The sequence below is a fragment of the Oryx dammah genome, unplaced genomic scaffold, assembly GCF_014754425.2.
Source record: "Oryx dammah isolate SB20612 unplaced genomic scaffold, SCBI_Odam_1.1 HiC_scaffold_8, whole genome shotgun sequence".
Lineage (NCBI taxonomy): Eukaryota > Metazoa > Chordata > Mammalia > Artiodactyla > Bovidae > Oryx > Oryx dammah.
In genome coordinates this window covers 38,167,184-38,186,654 of record NW_024070192.1, presented here as the reverse complement: position 1 = coordinate 38,186,654, position 19,471 = coordinate 38,167,184, and the positions used below count along the sequence as shown (strand labels likewise).

General features: G+C 41.5%; 2 protein-coding genes across 2 annotated transcripts; both read right to left on the bottom strand.

The window, feature by feature from the left end:
- Positions 1–1,882: 1,882 nt before the first annotated feature.
- On the bottom strand, positions 1,883–2,821 carry LOC120866197 (olfactory receptor 1A1). The gene has a single exon (XM_040243756.1). It carries the CDS (start codon positions 2,819–2,821, stop codon positions 1,883–1,885), a length of 939 nt encoding a protein of 312 aa, XP_040099690.1.
- A 6,236-nt stretch (positions 2,822–9,057) lies between these two features.
- On the bottom strand, positions 9,058–9,996 carry LOC120866196 (olfactory receptor 1A1-like). The gene has a single exon (XM_040243755.1). The coding sequence runs from the start codon at positions 9,994–9,996 to the stop codon at positions 9,058–9,060; it is 939 nt and encodes a 312-aa protein (XP_040099689.1).
- Between the last annotated feature and the right edge of the window lie 9,475 nt (positions 9,997–19,471).

Sequence of the window (19,471 nt, the reverse complement as noted above, 5' to 3'; positions counted from 1 at the left end):
GTAATATTTTTACTGATCAATCTTGAAATTTCTCTACATTAAATACCTTCATTCCCTCCATGATTTAGTCATTCATTTGCACAGATTCATATGCATTTGTAATCAAATCTTTTTTTGATTAAAAAGAAGATAATTGGGGTAAATCTCATCCTTGGTGTTTTAGAGACCCAGAAAGCACTGAAAGGTGAATAAAGTCATTATCTAATCAAATTCTTGGTGATCTGAATGATCTACAGAAGATAATAATTTTGTATTTTTATTGGCAGATACAAAACAACTTGCACATTGTTCCAAGAGATACTCGATCTAACTATTCAAAATGTTATCCTGTGTGGACATACTATATTTGAGGACAATAATTTGTATGTTATTAATATTTTAAAAAGTTTTATAATTATATCATGAACAGAATCAAATCATAGAGAGTAGAGTTCCTTAGTGGTACTTAATGACCTGCTGGATTAACTATCTTTTTTTGAAGAATATTACTTACATGATGAGAACTGGTCATCCAGAATGAAAGCCTCATCCTTCCCAAGCCATGCTGGAAAGACATGGTCGCATCATTTTCAATACTGCTCTCTCTCTCTTTTTTTTCCATTTATTATTTGGCTTTCAGTTTTCTTGCCACTGTAACTTTATTTCACATTATAATTAAGTCAGCACTTTATTATATTAATGAAACCAGAATATTTATTACCTTTAGATGCAATGACTCTATTGATGAGTGTCATTTTAGTAAAATTTTAGAGAGAATCTTATACTCTTTTGAAATAGTCTAGTTTAATTAACAATACAGAAAGAACAAAAATATCCACTCAAGTAATTTCCTTTAAAGATTTCAAAGGTTGGATAAATAGTGTCTCTGGTGGTTCAGTGGTAAAGAATCTGCCTGCCAGTGCAGGAGATGTGGGTTCAGTCCCTAGGTTGGGAAGATCCCTTGGAGAGGGAAATGGCAACCCATTCCAGTATTCTTGCCTGGAAAATCCCACGGACAGAGGAGCCTCGCAGGCTACAGTCCCTGGACCGCAAAAGGTTCAGACATGACTGAGCAGCTAAACAACAAATAGTATCTAGTCTGATTATGTCTATCATTGTGTACATACATGCTAAGTCTCTTCAGCCATGTCTGACTCTTTGTGACCCTACCCTATAGACTGTAGTCCCCCGGGCTTTTCTGTCCGTGGGATCCTCCAGGCAAGAATATTGGAGAGCATTGCCATTCCCTCCTCCAGGGGGTCTTCCCGACCCAAGGATTGAACTGGCTTCTCTTACGTCTCTTGCATTGGCAGGCAGGTTCTTTACCACAAATGCCATCTGGGAAGCCCCATGTCTATCATTATTAGATTACAGTTCTGAGACTGATATTTTCATTTGTTCATCCTACTTTTTACCAAGAATTATTGGATACACTTTATATAACCGAGGTTGTAAAAGGTACAGTGATATAACAGCTCCTGCCTCAGAGATTTGCAAGCATAGTAGGGCTGATTAACATCATAGTCCAATTAAAATTGATGTTCAATAGTGATTTATATCCTTCAAACCATGGACTTCTGTGATCCTCACACCTGTGACAGCGGTGGGGCAGATACTATTATTCCTAATATGTAGATGTAGAAGCTGAGCTTCAACCCTTCTCAGATTTACTTTGAGAATCAGTATCTCTGCTGGGATAAGAACCTAATATTCCTGGGCTTCCACTCTGCTAAATGGACAATGATGAATACAAAATGATCTATCATAAATTGTTATAAGATTTCTGAGAAGAAGACTTTCTAGCTGGAAAGATCAAAGACAGCTTCTTGGAGAGGAATGACATTGGGGATGGATTTCCAAGTGCACCTGAAATCCTAAGGGCAGTCTCCAATGTAGGATGACCTCACATTGGTTGTGAGAAAATTCTCCTGCTGAAGAGTTTCCCCAGGGCAGCCTTCATGTCCCGATTCCTCAGACTATAGCTGAAAGGATTTAACATTGGGGTCACCGCCATGTACATCACAGTTATCACAGCGTCCTTTAGGCTGTAACTAGTCAGAGGGCGGAAGTACATGCCCATGACTGTCCCATAATACAGAGAAACAACTGTGAGGTGGGAACCACAGGTGGAGAAGGCTTTGAGCACACCTTTGGTGGATGGAACCCGTAAGACTGTGGAAAAGACCTGAACATAAGAGATGACGATGCATAGTAATGGCACAGAGAAAACACCAACTCCCAGGTACATCATCTTCACATTAAAGTGGATGTCAGAACAGGACAGCTTGAGCAAAGGGGTAATGTCACAGTAGAAGTTGGCCACTTCCTGGTTTCCACAGAAGGACAGGCTAGCTGTGAGCAGAGTGTGGGGGAGGGCATTGGCATTTCCAACCATCCAAGACCCAATGACTAGCAGGACACAGGTCCGTGGGCTCATAATTGTTGTGTAATGAAGTGGGCGGGTGATGGCCACAGCTCGATCATAGGCCATAGCAGCCAGGATGTAACTGTCTGTGTTACCCAAGGCAATCATGAAATACATCTGTGTTAGGCATCCTCCAAAGGAGATGACTTTGGTGCCCAGGAGGTGGTTGGCCAGCATCTTAGGGATAGTTACAGAGGAGAAGAAGATGTCAACAAAGGAGAGGTTGGCAAGGAGAAAATACATGGGGTTGTGGAGGCGAACATCGCAGTGAATGGCCAAGATGATAAGCAGGTTTCCAATCAATGTGATGGGGTAAATGAACAAGAAAAGGACGAAGAAGAAGTCTTCCTGATTTTGCTGGCCAGTAACTCCCAAGAGGAGGAAATTGAAGGTGGAGGACTGGTTGTCTTCTCTCATGGATCCTTCAGCAGGAAAGGGGAGAGGAATCCAGAATTATTAGTGTGGTTATTGTATGTAATGATCTTTCTTATCCACCATTTTTGACACACATGACCAGCCATCTCTACAACTGAGTTAACTAAATCTGGAGATAACCAATATTTTTGGGGAAATATATGGATTAGTAGGACTAGTCAAGAATTACCCCTGGACACTCATGAATAAAAACTGAGCAATCTGTGAATCAGAGGTGCTCATCCTCCTCCACCCCAGAACCATCACCCAACATCTAGGATTTAATCAGTTAACAAATACTAATTTTTATATTGCATGTGCTACTTTGTTAGACATGTGGAAAAAGTACAAAATGTGAAAAGTATAAGAATTTCATCCATGTATTCAATACAGAAGATGGAGTTAGATGCTAAGGTGCCATCGCAGATCACGGAGAGAGATGATTTCTGCTGAAATCTTGAAGGGAGAAGTAAAAGAACCATATGTCTCCGGGAGAGGAGCCAGGAGGTTCATCAGCATGAATGCTATTAACAGAGATTGTGAGTCAGAGTTCCAGGAAATGCTGGGCTGCTGAAATCCTTTTTCCTGGAAAGTGCTTATGTTCTAAGATACTTGTCTCATGAGTGTGAAGATGCTGAAGACAGTTTTTCAGAAGAAGCCAAATTCTTCCCTGTGGTATCAGGGGTTCAGGTGAAAGAAATGCCCTCTTAAGTGCTTTGACTTATTGTTGCTTTGTCAGAGAAATAGCTTATTTTTCTTAAGCGGTCTGTTAACATGCACTGTTGAATATGAGAGTGCAAGGTTTGAAGCTATTCTCAGAAGCAACAGGCTTTTGTGAGTTCATCTGCATGCATGCATATGTACACACACAGAGTATTATTTCAGGAAGTTGCTGAGGAAAGGCATAACCAAATCAAAACTACCCCTTCCTCACCCCATTTTCATGGATAAGGGCCTAGGAATAACCATTGTCAGAAGGGGAGTGTCTCTCTCCCTCTCTCCTCTCTGTCTCCCCTCTCTCCTCCCTTCCTCTTTTTCTGTTCATCCATTCAGGAGAATTTGGGTTCTGAATTCAGGCCAGGGTTTGGGTCCTTGTTTTGCCTCTATGTCTGTGAAGACAATTCAATTCACCATTTTTTTTCCATCGTGTAAAATGGCAATAATTCTGCTTACCTCTCCTGGTATTGTGAGGGTCAAAGGAGATTATGCATGTACTGCAGTTACTGGCTATTTAATCCGATGGTATTACTGTTGTAAAGTTTCTTCTCCAATATCCACAGCTTCTACTTGGGGAATCAGCTCAGATGTTTCCAAAAGGGACTTAGTCCTGTGGCCTTCACTCCTCTTCCATGAATGGAGAGTTTACAGGCAGCTGGTCTAATTAGTACTTGTTAGCCTTCCCTTCTGGAGCCAGGCATGCTGGAAAATGTGTTAGTAGTAGTCCTAGAGGAGGGTCTCTGGTCCTGTGTTTCTGAGGCAGAAGACACAGGACTGGAATGATTTGGAAAGAGGAGCCCTGAGTTTTCCCACTGTGGAGCAGAAGAGCCAGAAGGTGTTGGCCTGGATGGGGGCTAAAGATAAGGACTCTAGTTTCCTCCTCAAGGAAGCACAATGGGTCATAAGATAGAGAAAACGGTGAGTGGTTCACTAGGTTATAAAGTCTCTTGAAACATGACTCTCCTGTCTTAATTCGGGCCAAAGTCAGAGTAATTGTTGAGACTCATTACATGCTGTGCCTTGAGGGGATACAGTCGTTTTCATGAGTAATTTTGTCAGAGTTCTTTTCTAGAAGGAATGATGGGCAACAGTCTCCCAGAGAGTGTCTCCAGGGTCCAGGCTTTGGGTTCACTTATTCTGGCCTCTCTGTTGAAATGTGGACCCTTGTCCTCTGCTTTAGCACAAACTGGAACCATCCCTTGGGATACAAGGAGTGTGGTAAAATTGAACTCCTGGGTTTTATTCTAGGCTACACTAAAGCCTTTCTGGTGTTAAATGTGCAAAGAAGAGTAATTATATTTCATCTTTTACTTGTGATTTGTCTCAGGGGAGGCTATGAGGGAAATTAAACTCTTTTTTCTTGTGCTTTGATAGTAAGTCTCTGAATTTTTTAGATTCTTAGAGAAGAAAAGGTTCTAGATGTTATCTAGTCTACCTCATGTATGTATCACCTTTGTAACAGCCCTAATCAGTGGTCATTGTGCAATAACTTAGCCCCTTCTGTAGTAGCGGTCTGTAGAGGACCATGGTGAAGGCTGTGAGCTCTGACTGGGTTTCAGTCCAGGCTCTGCCTCTTTGGGCTGTAAGTGACTTTGCATAGTAATTAAATGTACTTACTCATTTCTGTGGGGCTTCTCAGGTGGTGCTGTGGTTAAAAATCTGCCTGACAATACAGGAGACATAAGAGACATGGGTTCGATCCCTGGGTTGGGGAGATCTGGAGAAGGGCATGGCAACCCACTCCAGTATTCTTGCCTGGAGAATCCCATGACAGAGGAACCTGGAGGGCTACAGTCCATGGGGTCGCAAAGAGTTGGACGTGACTGAAGCAACTTAGCATGCATGCGCTCATTTGTATAATTGGAATAACAAAGCAGCAGCAGCAGCAGCAACCTTCTCAGAAATTTGTTATAAGGATCACATGAACTGATATCTGAAAAGTCCTTAAACCGGAGCCTGGTATATAGTTAGCACTTAGCAAATTTTAGCTGTTATTTTATTATCACTGTGCTACTTTTTTCCTCCTATAATACTTCCTATCAACTACCTCTTTTACTACTGGCCATGTAGCTGTTGGATGACTCCTCAAAATCTTCTTCAGATTCTACTGATCTTGAAACATTTGCTGAATTACATTTTCCCTTGGAGTTATTTCAGGTTATGTCATCGTATTTGCTCTGTTATTACTGTTACTCAGATCACAGTCCACTGTCTAGGACTTGGGCTTCACAGATGTGCATAATATAACATCTCATGATAAATATTTTCATCCTAGTGATATTTTTCTCTTTATGTCCTTTTCAAAATATCTTACTAATTCCACTTTTTATTTTCTGAGGGCTCACTAAGGGCAAGGAATTGTGTAATGGCATTAGAGAGAACTATTAAGAAAACCATGTTTTAACCTCAAACATTACAACTGTTTCTATGTAAAGTGTCTACAGCTTTCCTTACCTTATAAAAGGAATCTCTTACCTCCCATGTGCTAAAGAGAAAATCCTGTGGATTGTTGCAGAGGCTAAAATTTACTGTCTGTTATAAAATCCCAAACTTTGTTAAATCTCTTCTAAAAATACTAAAAAATGACCTATGCAATATATTTGCAGAATAACAGAAGAGGAAAAACACCTTAAGTACTTGGATGAAAAATTGTATTAAAAAGTTCTCTAAAGAAGGGAACAAAAAAAGATTTTTTAAAATTTAAAATATTTTTAAGACCTTTAAAATAAGACATTATGAGACAAATAAATTTAGATGAAAGTGAAATTGACGTAGAGACAGCAAACAGAAGTGAATAAGGAACACTACATGATTGTACTTGGCGTTTTAGGCAGAATTGACAGCATTTCAGAAAATAAATGAGCAGTATTCAGGACAATCCAGAAATTGTCTAAATCTCTCCAGGCGGATTATTTGACAGCTCTCCTTGGAGATATGAGCATTAGATATGTGGTCTTCCTTCTTCTGAGCACCAATGTTCTGGTAACACCATCTTTTGCCTTTTGCTCCCTTGAGATAGTATAACTTCTTGCAGTTTTTACTCTGGGTTATTCAGCCTTTTTTACTCTGGTTAGCTCAGCATTTTCTTTTTTCATCTTTAGTCTCTCTAAAAGACACTTTCTAAAAGAGACTCTCTCTAAAAGAGAGATTAATATATCCTAAAGATATATTAATATATTAATACTATATATCTAATTGCAGTAGTCATGTACGGATGTGATAGTTGGACCATAAAGAAGGCTGAGTGCCAAAGAATTGATGCTTTCGAACTGCGGCGTTGGAGAAGACTCTTGAGAGTCCCTTGGACTGCAAGGAGATCAAACCAGTCAATCCTAAAGGAAATCAACCCTGAACACTCATTGGAAGGGCTAATGCTGAAGCAGAAGCTCCAATATTTTGGTCACCTGATGCAAACAGCCGACTAATGGGAAAAGACTTTAATGCTGGGAAAGATTGAGGGCAAAAGGAGAAGAGGGCAGCAGAGGATGAGATGGTAGGATAGGATCACTGACTAAATGGAAGTGAACTTGGGTAAACTCCAGGAGATAATGAGGGACAGGGAGGACTGGTGTGCTGCAGTTTATGGGGTTGCAAAGAGTCAGAAACAACTTAGTAGCTGAACAACAACAATCTGATTCCCGGTGGCTCAGAGGTTAAAGCGTCTGCCTGCAATGCGGGAGACCTGGGTTTGATCCCTGGGTTGGGAAGATCTCCTGGAGAAGGAAATAGCAACCCACTCCAGTACTCTTGCCTGGAGAATCCCATGGATGGAGGAGCCTGGTAGGCTACAGTCCATGGGGTCGCAAAGAGTTGGACACGACTGAGCGACTTCTCTTCTTCCTCTTCTCTTCATTCATTTTTTATTTAACTTTCTATTGGAGTATAGTTGATTTACAGTGTTGTATTAGTTTCAGCAAAATGAATCAGTTTTACATATACATACTCTTTTTTTTTTTTTAAGATTCTTTTTACATACAGGCCATTATAGAGTACTGACTAGAGTTCACTGTGCTATACAATAGGTTCTTAATAGTTAGCTGTTTTTAAAAAAAATGATTTCTTTGATTGTGCTGGGTCTTTTGTTTCTGTGCGGGCTTTGTTCTGGTTGCAGCGCATGTCACGCTCCAGGTTCGGTGTGTGGGCTTCTCATTGCAGTGGCTTCTCTTGTTGCAGAGCTCTAGAGCACTCAGTCTTCAGTAGGTGTGGTGTGTGGGCTCAATAGTTGTGGCTTCCGGGCTCTAGAGCACAGGCTCAAGAGTTATGGCCTACTGGTTTAGCTGTTCTGCAGCATGTGAGATCTCCCTGGATCAGGGATTGAACCCATACCTCCTGCATTGGCAAGTGGATTCTTTACTACTGAACCACCAGGGAAGCCCCTGGTTATCTATTGTATATGTAGTAGTATGTATATGCCAGTCCCAGTCTCCCAGTTTATCCCCCGTTCCTTATCCTCTGTTAACCATGTTTGTTTTCTACACCTGTGACTCTAGTTCTGTTTTGTAAATAAGTTCATTTGTATGATTTTTTTTAGATTCCACTTTGAAGTGATTCCATATCAACCATTTTGTGAGAGGTAAATCTTCTTATTTAAACATACTTGTTATGATTTCTGTTCCTAGAGTGAATCCTTTTTGACATTCAAGGTACATAATGGATGCAATATCCACTATGATTACATATAATCATGATTATATTACAGTTTAGAGACTAATAGCTTCATATATTTTGCTTTCCACCAGCATTCATTGGATGCACTTTATATGACCAAGACTGTGAAAGGTATGGTGATATGTTAAGACAGCTACTGCCTTAAGAGGCTTGCAAACAGTAGAGGTGATTAAAAGTAGTAATCTAATAATTAGCATAATTATTAAAAAATCTAATGACATTCGAATAGTGATTTATAGCCTTCATAGTCTGAACCATAGTGATCCTTGCATGTTATGACAGTGACTGCTGCTGCTGCTAAGTCACCTCAGACTCTGTGCGACCCCATAGGCGGCAGCCCACCAGGCTCCCCCATCCCTGGGATTCTCCAGGCAAGAACACTGGAGTGGGTTGCCATTTCCTTCTCCAATGCATGAAAGTGAAAAGTGAAAGTGAAGTCACTCAGTCGTGTCCGACTCTTAGTGACCCCACGGACTGCAGCCTACCAGGCTCCTCCATCCATAGGATTTTCCAGGTAAGAGGACTGGAGTGGGGTGCCATAGCCTTCTCCATGACAGTGACTAGGCAGGTATTATTATTCTTTACATGTGGATGTAGAGGCTGAACCTCAGTCTTTCTCACTTTTCCTCTCACAATCAGTTGTTTAACCTGGGACATGAACCCAATATTCCTGCCAAAGCAAAACAAAATATACAAAGTGGTGATTTGAGTAATGTGGTTCATAACTGTTACAAGATTTCTGAGAGGAGGAGTTTCTAGAAGGAAAGATCTAGGCAGCTTTTTGAAGGGGATGATGTTGGGGATGGGTCTGCAGGTATACCCTAACTGGTGACTGCAGTCTTCAGTGTCTGAGCTCATACTGGATGTGAGGACGTTCTCTTGCTGAAGAGTTTTTCCAGGGCATCTTTCATGACCCTATTTCTCAGAGTATAGATGAAAGGATGTAACATTGGGGTCACTGCGATGTACATCACGGTTATCACAGCGTCCTTTAGGTTGTAACTAGTCAGAGGGCGGAAGTACATGCCCATGACTGTCCCATAATACAGAGAAACAACTGTGAGGTGGGAACCACAGGTGGAGAAGGCCTTGAGCACACCTTTGGTGGATGGAACCCGTAAGACTGTGGAAAAGACCTGAACATAAGAGATGATGATGCATAGTAATGGCACAGAGAAAACACCAACTCCCAGGTACATCATCTTCACATTAAAGTGGATGTCAGAACAGGACAGCTTGAGCAAAGAGGCAATGTCACAGTAGAAATTGGCCACTTCCTGGTTTCCACAGAAGGACAGGCTAGCTGTGAGCAGAGTGTGGGGGAGGGCATTGGCATTTCCAACCACCCAAGACCCAATGACTAGCAGGACACAGGTCCGTGGGCTCTTAATTGTTGGGTAATGAAGTGGGCGGGTGATGGCCACAGCTCGATCATAGGCCATAGCAGCCAGGATGTAACTGTCTGTGTTAGCCAAGGCAATCATGAAATACATCTGTGTTAGGCATCCTCCAAAGGAGATGGCTCTGGTGCCCAGGAGGTGGTTGGCCAGTGCCTTAGGGATGGTTACATAGGAGAAGAAGATGTCAACATAGGAGAGGTTGGCAAGGAGAAAATACATGGGGTTGTGGAGGTGAATGTCAGAGCGAATGGCCAAGATGATAAGCAGGTTTCCAATCAATGTGATGGGGTAAATGAACAAGAAAAGGACGAAGAAGAAGTCTTCTTGTTCCTGATGACTAGTAACTCCTAGGAGGAAGATATCCAGGACAGAGGATTGGTTTTCATCTCTCATAGCTCCTTTGTTGGCAAGGGAAGAGAAGAAATCAGAATTTTTAGTGAAGTACTGTGTCTAATATATTCTTTATTCGCCACATTGGATTACCTGTGTTTATACTTGGGTATGCTAAATTCAGAGATAATTAACATTTGGGGAAAATTATCCCTTTTCATCAATCTAATTGTCAGAGAGCCTTTGACACATGCTAAGAAGATCAGTGATGCCCATTCTCCTGATTCAAAACCTTTGATTTAATCATTCAACAATTAAATTTAAATTTGTGTGTGCTAGATACTTTGCAAGGCCTTGTGGAAAAACCATGAGCATGTTGAAATTATGGTTGTCTGTTTATTTATTCGACATATATGACATAGTCTCTGTTCTACCTTATAACTTCATGGAGAATCCTAATTGTCACAGGAATTTTATTGTACATGATAGGAAAAGGACAGCATTTTAGAGTATTTGAAGAAAAAACTTCAGTACAAAGAATGTGTTGTACATGGAGCATCCTGGATAATTAGAAACTGTTCTATTGACTGATCCCAGAGCCCAGGTGGTATCAGGCGTCTGCACTGGTGTTCAGTCAGTTCAGTTCAGTCGCTCAGTCATGTCCAACTCTTTGCAACCCCATGAACCACAGCATGCCAGGCCTCCCTGTCCAGCACCAACTCCCGGAGTTTACCCAAACTCATGTCATTGAGTTGGTGATGTCATCCAACCATCTCATCCTCTGTCATCCTCTTCTCCTCCTGCCCTCAATCTTTGCCAGCATCAGGGTCTTTTCAAATGAGTCAGCTCTTTGCATCAGGTGGCCAAAGTACTGGAGTTTCAGCTTCAACATCAGTCTTTCCTAAGAACACCCAGGACTGATCTCCTTTAGGATGGACTGGTTGGATCTCCTTGCAGTCCAAGGAACTCTCAAGAGTCTTCTCCAACACCATAGTTCAAAAGCATCACTTCTTCAGCGCTCAGCTTTCTTTATAGTCCAACTCTCACATCCATACATGACCAATGGAAAAACCATAGCCTTGATGAGATAGACCTTTGTTGGCAAAGTAATGCCTCTGCTTTTTAATATGCTGTCTAGGTTGGTCATAACTTTCCTTCCAAGGAGTAAGCGTCTTTTAATTTCATGGCTGCAATCACCATCTGCAGTGATTTTGGAGCTCCCCAAAATAAAGTCAGCCACTGTTTCCACTGTTTCCCCATCTATTTGCCATGAAGTGACAGGACTGGATGCCATGATCTTCGTTTTCTGAATGTTGAGCTTTAAGCCAACTTTTTCACTCTCCTCTTTCACTTTCATCAAGAGGCTTTTTAGTTCCTCTTCACTTTCTGCCATAAGGGTGGTGTCACGTGCATTTCTGAGGTTATTGATATTTCTCTCGGCAATCTTGATTCCAGCTTGTGCTTCCTCCAGCCCAGCGTTTCTCATGATGTGATCTGCATATAAGTTGAATAAGCAGGGTGACAATATACAGCCTTGATGTACTCTTTTTCCTATTTGGAACCAGTCTGTTGTTCCATGTCCAGTTCTAACTGTTGCTTCCTGACCTGCATACAGGTTTCTCAAGAGGCAGGTCAGGTGGTCTGGTATTCCCCTCTCTTTCAGAATTTTCCACAGTTTATTGTGATCCACACAGTCAAAGGCTTTGGCATAGTCAATAAAGCAGAAATAGGTGTTTTTCTGGAACTCTCTGGTGTTAGAAGATTGTAAATCAAAAGACGGGCTTCCCAGGTGGCTCAGTGGTAAAGAATCCACCTGCCAATGCGGGAGACACAGGAGGTGCAGTTTCAGTCCCTGGGTGGGGAAGACCCCCCAGAGCAGGAAAAGGTGACCCATTCCACTATTCTTGCCTGGAAAATTCCATGCACAGGGAAGCCTGGTGGAGTACAGTTCATAGGGTTGCAAACAGTCAGACATGGCTGAGTGACTGAGCACACATGTACGCAGATCAGAAAGACAATGGGAATAGGTCCTAGCAAAGCAAGCCTAGTAAACTCCTCCTCAGATGTCCCCCTTTCAAAGTATATATTCTCTACTAGCTCTTGGTAGGTTTTACCTCTTTTCCAAACCCTTAATTATATATAAGCTCAACGCTTTCTGTGTTCTCTCCCTTTGCTATGTTATTTCTTTTGGTGACTCATTCAACCCCATTGTGGCTTCAGCCACTGCTTAGTAGACTGTCTGATCTACATCTGTACACTTGATCTCTCTTTCCTTTATTTCCACATTTGTCGTACTGTAACATGTCTAAGAATCCCTATACACTGCATATGCAACCTAAATAGTTGGCAAGGTTTTTTGAGAAGGAAAACCTTCTTTACTTTTATCTCTTCCAGAGAAATTCTTGTGAAATAGTGTTCGTTTTGTGTACCAATAAGTTTGCACTCAATATTTCTTGAATTATACCCAGGTTTATTATATGGGCTCCCCACATGTGGTGTACTCCTGGGCACACTCATCCAGTTTTCCCTCACCTCTACATCTGATCTTGTTGATTTAATTTCAAATAGTTGGTCTATAAACCAACTTTTCTATTTGTTGTCTCTGTACTTCAGTTTTTTAAAATTAATTTTTAATTGGGGTATAATTGCTTTACAGTGTGGTGTTAGGTTCTTCTGTACATCAAAGTCAATCAGCTATACATACATATATCCCCTCTTTTTTTAGATTTCTTTCCCATTTAGGTCGCCAAGGAGCATTGAGTAGATTTCCCTGTGCTATATAGTAAGTGAAGTCGCTCAGTCATGTCCGACTCTTTGCGGCCTCATGGACTGTATCCTACCAGGCTCCTCTGTCCATGGGATTTTCTAGGCAAGAATGCTGGAGTGGGTTGCCATTTCCTTCTCCAGGGGATCTTCCTGACCCAGGGATCGAACCCAGGTCTCCTGCATTGCAGGCAGATGCTTTACCCTCTAAGCCACCAGGGAAGTGCTATATAGTAAGTTCTCATTATGGCAACACACTCCAGTACTCTTGCCTGGCAAATCCCATGGATGGAGGAGCCTGGTAGGCTGCAGTCCATGGGGTCACTAAGGACTGAGTGACTTCACTTTCCCTTTTTACTTTTATGCATTGGAGAAGGAAATGGCAACCCACTCCAGTGTTCTTGCCTGGAGAATCCCAGGGACTGGGGAGCCTGGTGGGCTGCCATCTATGGGGTTGCACAGAGTTGGACACGACTGAAGCGACTTAGTAGTAGCAGCATTAATTATCTATCTTATACATAGTAGTGTGTGGATGTCAATCCTAGTCCCCCAATTTATCCCATCTCTCCTTCTCCCATTGGTATCCATAGTTTGTCTTTATATAGTGTAGTATCGCTTATATGTGGAATCTAGAAAAATGGTACAGATGAACTTATTGACAAAGCAGAAGTAGAGACTGAGTGCTTTAGTGTTGACAACCATCATTTTCTATCTGATATATTATAATTTATAAGTCTAAATTCTGAATGGGAGTATATTATCAACTCTAGAATTACAGTTATTGCTGGAATGAAAAGGAAAAATTTGAGATTTGGGATGGGAATAAATGGAGTTTTGAATGTATCTAATATTTATTTCTTTAAAAAATTTGGAGCAAACTGAATCATTTTGCTGTATACCCGAAACTAACTCAACACTGTAAATCAACCATATTCCAAAAAAAACTGGAGTAAATTTGATCAAATCTTATATTTGTTAAATCTAGATGATAAGTTTTTTTAATGTTATACTCTTTGTCATTATGATGTTTTAATAACTTTACAATAAGTAAATTTAACTTAAAATATACATTTCACAGGTTGGATGATAATTGGGTCTAGAGTGTAGTCATGAAGCTGGGTGGTTCAAATCTATTTTTCAGTCAGTGTAGGAGACAAAATGTTCCTTGTGAAGAGGTTATTTAGACTGGGAATGGGGACCCAGGGTCCAAATACAATGCTCATCTAGGCTTATTTATAGAGATGGCTGCTTATTGAACTCACAATTATATTATAAAATACAAATGTGATTTTGTCTATCTCTTTAAAACTACTCATTTTCTACATATCACCTAATAGATGAAGTCCAAGTTTCTTATCATGGAAAAAATCTCAAGGACAAATTGTTTAGACGTGAAGGGTACCTTCAGGCAGAAACACATGTTGTATATTTTTATCAGAAGCTGAGGGTTCAGGTAGGGGAATAAGAATTCAATCAGGAAAAGAAATTTGGGGTTATATTGTAAGGAGTTTTGACCAACACAGGTAATTTGTACTTTATTCATTAGGTGCAAAGATAATATAGAGGATATGAGTAAAATTAACCTTTTCTGATAATACAGGTATGCAATCTTTTATTTAATGTAAACAGAGAAATTTGGACATATATATTAAATAGTCGACTGATTCATAAGGCAATGTTTTGAATGCTTATTTGTGCAAGAACAACCACAAAGAAATAAAAAAGATAAATAATGAAATAATGTAAGACTAGCACCAGAGAAGAAGCAATTGGTATAATCAACACAGGAACCAAAGAAACAGGGAACGAGAGCAGAGAGATTCCTGAGCACAGGGATTGATGATAGAGATCCTTAGTGGTGGATGTCAGTGTCATCATGGGGAGAAATGATTTCTGCAGAAACCCTAGAGAAAGAGGTAAAAAAGCATATGCCCCCACAGAGAGGAGCCAGGGATGGGAGAAAGGGGGCAGGCAGGGATCATCGTGAAGCTACAGGCAGAGTAAGAGCCTCAAGATCCCTGGAGTTAAGCCAGAGTCCCAGGAAATGCTGCCTGCTAAAATCCGCTTTCATGGAAGGTGTTTAGACTCTCTGATATCCATGGCATGAGTGTGGTGATGCTGAGGACAAAAGAAGCCAAATGCTTCCCCTTGTTGTATGATGCAGGAAACATACCTAAAGGCATCCTCTGAGTGCTCTGAGACTCCCCGATAGGCCGGCGCATCAGTGCTTTGACAATGAAATAACGTAATTTCCTAGAGGAGCTTCTTAGCAGGCACCATTGAATGTGGGGGTGAAAGGAGTGCCGTCCTTAGCTCTTTTCTAAAATAATGCACTTGTGTGATGGCTAGTGTGTGCACACACAAACAACATTACTTTAGAAAGTGGACAGTTCAAGACTGAGACAACCAAATCAGAGCTGCTCCATCTCATTCTGTTTTTTTTAGAGGAAGCCCAAGGAGAAGTTTTATCAGAAGGGAAGCATGTTCTCCCTGTCTGTCTGTCTGTCTCTCTCTCTCACACACACACACCCATCAAATCTTGAGAACTTTGGTTCTTGAGTCCTAGTTTTGCTACCATTTCTGTTTGACTTTAGGTGATTCTGTTAATTATTTTTTCATCTGATAAAAGCATATAATAATTCTACTTACCTCTTGAGGGTTTTATGAGACTCAAAGGAGATAATACATGTAGTGCAGTTGCAGGTTATCTATCTCACACTGTCACTGTGATAGAGAGTCACTTCTCCAATATTCAAAGCCCCTACCTGGGAAGTCAGCAGATTCCTCCTGGGAAGTAGGTGTGCTGGAGAAAGTGCTGATAGTAGCTTGGCAGAGTTGATTGTCTCTTCCTGTGGGAAAGGAGATAGGCCTGGGGTAGTTTGGAAAGAAGGACCCCAAGTTTCCTAATTGTGGAGCAGAAGGGATGGGAAAAGCTATCCTGGATGGAGACTGGAGATGAGGATTCTAGCTTCCTCTGTAAGGAAGCAAGGTGGTCACAGCAAGGAGAACATTTGGAATTATGCAGCAGGTTTTAAAGTCTCCTGAAACATGATTCACTCAGACCTTCATTCCAATCAGTCAGAGTAATTGTGGAGACTCCTTGTGTGCTCCTACAGCTGTGCCCTAATGGGACACAGTGGTTCTCAGGAGTAATTGATCTCAGAGTTCTTCCTTAGAAAAAAAAGGATGGGCAATATTTTCCCAGAGTATGTCTCCAGGGTCAAAGCCCTGGGTTGACCTATTCTGGCCTCTTTGTTGGAAAGTGGGCCCCTATTCTCTGCTTCAGCACAAAATGGAACCAGCTCTTGGGAGCTGTAAAGATTATGGTACGATTAAGCTGCTGTCTTACTTCCAGACTACACAGAAATCTTTCTGGTGTTAAGTGTGAAACATAATATAATTCTATTTCATCTTTCTCTAGAACTCTATCTGAGAAAAGAGTAGAAATTTATATTTTAAAAAAACCTTCTTCCCATGTAGACTTATGGTGGTGGTTTAGTCGTGTCTGACTCTTTGTGACCCCATGGACGATAGCTGGCCAGGCTCCTCTGTCCATGGGATTTTCCAGGCAAGAATACTGGAATGGGTTGCCATTTCCTTCTCCAGGGGATCTTCCCCACCCAGGGATCAAACCTGGGTCTCCTGCATTGCAGGTGGATTCTTTACCAACTGAGCCACCAAGGAAGCCCCCAAGATAGTCTAGACATGCTTGAAACTGCTGCTTTTTCACTGTGTCCTGGGACAGGTGAGTCTGTGCTCAGGCTCCTCAGTAACATCCCCCCTCCTGTAGGTTGTTGCATAGGGGTTGGGGTTCCCGTGGGTACCATGTCTCCATCTTTCCTACCCATTTCTTTATTTTTAAAAGATGACTTTATTTCATTTTTTGGCTGTGCTGAATCTTCATTGCTGCTCACGGGCTTTCACTAGTTTAGTTGCGGCATGCAGGGGTTACTCTGTTGCAGTGCACAGGCTTCTCATTGCGGTGGTTTCTCTTGTTGCAGAGCACAGACTCTAGGGTACATGGGCTTCAGTAGTTGTGACACGTGGGCTCAGTAGTTGCGGCTTTCAGGCTCTAGAGCGCATGCTTAGTGGTTGTGACACGTGGGTTCAGTTGTTCTATGGCATGTGGAATCTTCCCGGGCCAGAGATAGAACTCATGTCCCCTGCATTAGCAGGTGGATTCTTAACCACTGGACCACCAGGGAAGCTCCCCATTTCTTTATTTTTTAAGATTTTTTTGGAAATGGACCATTTGAAAAGTCTCTATTGAATTTGCTATAGTATTGCTTCTGTTCTACACTTTCTTTTCTTTTTTTTTTTTTGGTTGTGAGCCATGTGGGATTTAGCTCCCTGAACAGGGGTGGAACCTGAACACCCTGCATTGGAAGGCGAAGTCCTAACTACTGGACTGCCAGGGAAGTCCCTTTCTTACCCATTGCTGGGTGGTCCTTCTGTGTGTAAAAGCCGCTCAATCAACCCTCAGTTCTTTGGAAGGAATTGCTCTGTTTGTATTAATAGGTATAGATTCGGTGTGTCTGTGTGTGATGCCATCTTGGTCCCTTTCTCTTTAAAAAAAGCATGATTTTAGAGAAGAAATACTTCCTCTGCTTTTATTTTTTTACCCCAGCCCATGGCCCAGTGTCACATTCCTGAACAATTTACATGACTTCCTGGGAAACCAGAGATATAAATGAGTGTGACAGCTGTGGTTTATGTTACTAGCATTCTCTCCTTGTGGATTTCCTTGGCATCCTCTTTAGTGACACCAGATATATTTAGATGGACTGAACGATGGTGTAAGGATAGACACTGAGACTAGAAGAATCACTTCACTGCTTTAAAGTTGGTAACTTCTATGTGAGCCCATATTTCCCATTTCTGTACTATCGTTCAACTAGCGCTCTGTCCAGAGTACCCTCTCTAATTGTAAAAATTCTAGCCAAGTCTTCTGCCAGTGCACAAATTCTGACTTGCTTATATACCTATGCTTATTATTTTATGTCTCCTCTGTGGGTCAGCTTAGCCAGGGGAATGTACTGGTCATGAGGAAAACTGAGTCTGAATCCTCATATCCCTGTTGTTTGTTGTTCGGTTGCTAAGTCGTGCCTGACTCTTTGCGAGTCTGTAGACTGTAGCCCACCAGGCTCCTCTGTCCATGGGATTTCTCAGGCAAGAATACTGGAGTGGGTTGTCATTTTCTCCCCTGGGGAATCTTCCTGACCCAGGTATGGAACCTAGGTCTCCTGCATTGCAGGCAGATTCTTTACCATTGAGCCACCATCCTCTTGAAACACATCAATGAAGTCATTTCACCTTTTGGAGGTTTGGTGTTCTTGTCTGTATAAGAGGGCTACAATTTTGTGCTGCAGGGCTTTTTGAAAATTTAAAGAGCCAATAATGTATGTGATATAGTTAGAGAACTTACACACACATGTGTATTGGGTTGGACAAAAATTTCATTCAGGTTTTCCTATAAGATCTTAATCAAGAACTCTTTATTTCCCCCTCTGCTTTATTTACTTATTTACTTTATTTTACTTCACAATACTGTATTGGTTTTGCCATACATCAACATGAATCCGAAACGGGTGTACACGTGTTCCCAAGAACTCTTAAAAAGTAATTCTTATTGGAGTACAGTTGTTCACAATGTTGTGTTAGTTTCCATGGTATAGCAAAGTGAATCAGCCATACATATGCATATATCCCCTTCCTTTTGGACTTTCTTCCCATTCAGGTCACTACAGTGAGTTAAGTAGAGTTCCCTGTGCTATATAGTATGTTCGCATTAGTTCGGTTCAGTTCAGTTGCTCAGTCATGTCCGACTCTTTGCGACCCTATGAATTGCAGCACCCCAAGCCTCCCTGTCCATCACCAACTCCCGGAGTTCACTCAGACTCACATCCATCAAGTCACTGATGCCATCCAGCCATCTCATTCTCTGTCGTCCCCTTCTCCTCCTGCCCACAATCCCTCCCAGCATCAGAGTCTTTTCCAATGAGTCAACTCTTCGCATGAGGTGGCCAAAGTACTGGAGCTTCAGCTTTAGCATCATTCCTTCCAAAGAAATCCCCAGGCTGATCTCCTTCAGAATGGGCTGGTTGGATCTCCTTGCAGTCCAAGGAACTCTCAAGAGTCTTCTCCAACACCACAGTTCAAAAGCATCAATTCTTCGGTGCTCAGCCTTCTTCACAGTCCAACTCTCACATCCATACATGACTACTGGAAAAACCATAGCCTTGACTAGATGGACCTTAGTCAGCAAAGTAATATCTCTGCTTTTGAATATGCTCTCTAGGTTGGTCATAACTTTTCTTTTAAGAAGTAAGCGTCTTTTAATTTCATGGCTGCAGTCACCATCTGCATTGATTTTGGAGCCCCAAAAAATAAAGTCTGGAAATACAAAAAACCTCAAATAGCCAAAGCAATCTTGAGAAAGAAGAATGGAACTGGAGGAATCAACCTGCCTGACTTCAGGCTCTACTACAAAGCCACAGTCATCAAGACAGTATGGTATTGGCACAAAGACAGAAATATAAATCAATGGAACAAAATAGAAAGCCCAGAGATAAATCCACACACCTATGGACACCTTATCTTTGACAAAGGAGGCAAGAATATACAATGGAGTAAAGACAATCTCTTTAACAAGTGGTGCTGGGAAAACTGGTCAACCACTTGTAAAAAGATGAAACTAGATCACTTTCTAACACCACACACAAAAATAAACTCAAAATGGATTAAAGATCTAAACGTAAGACCAGAAACTATAAAA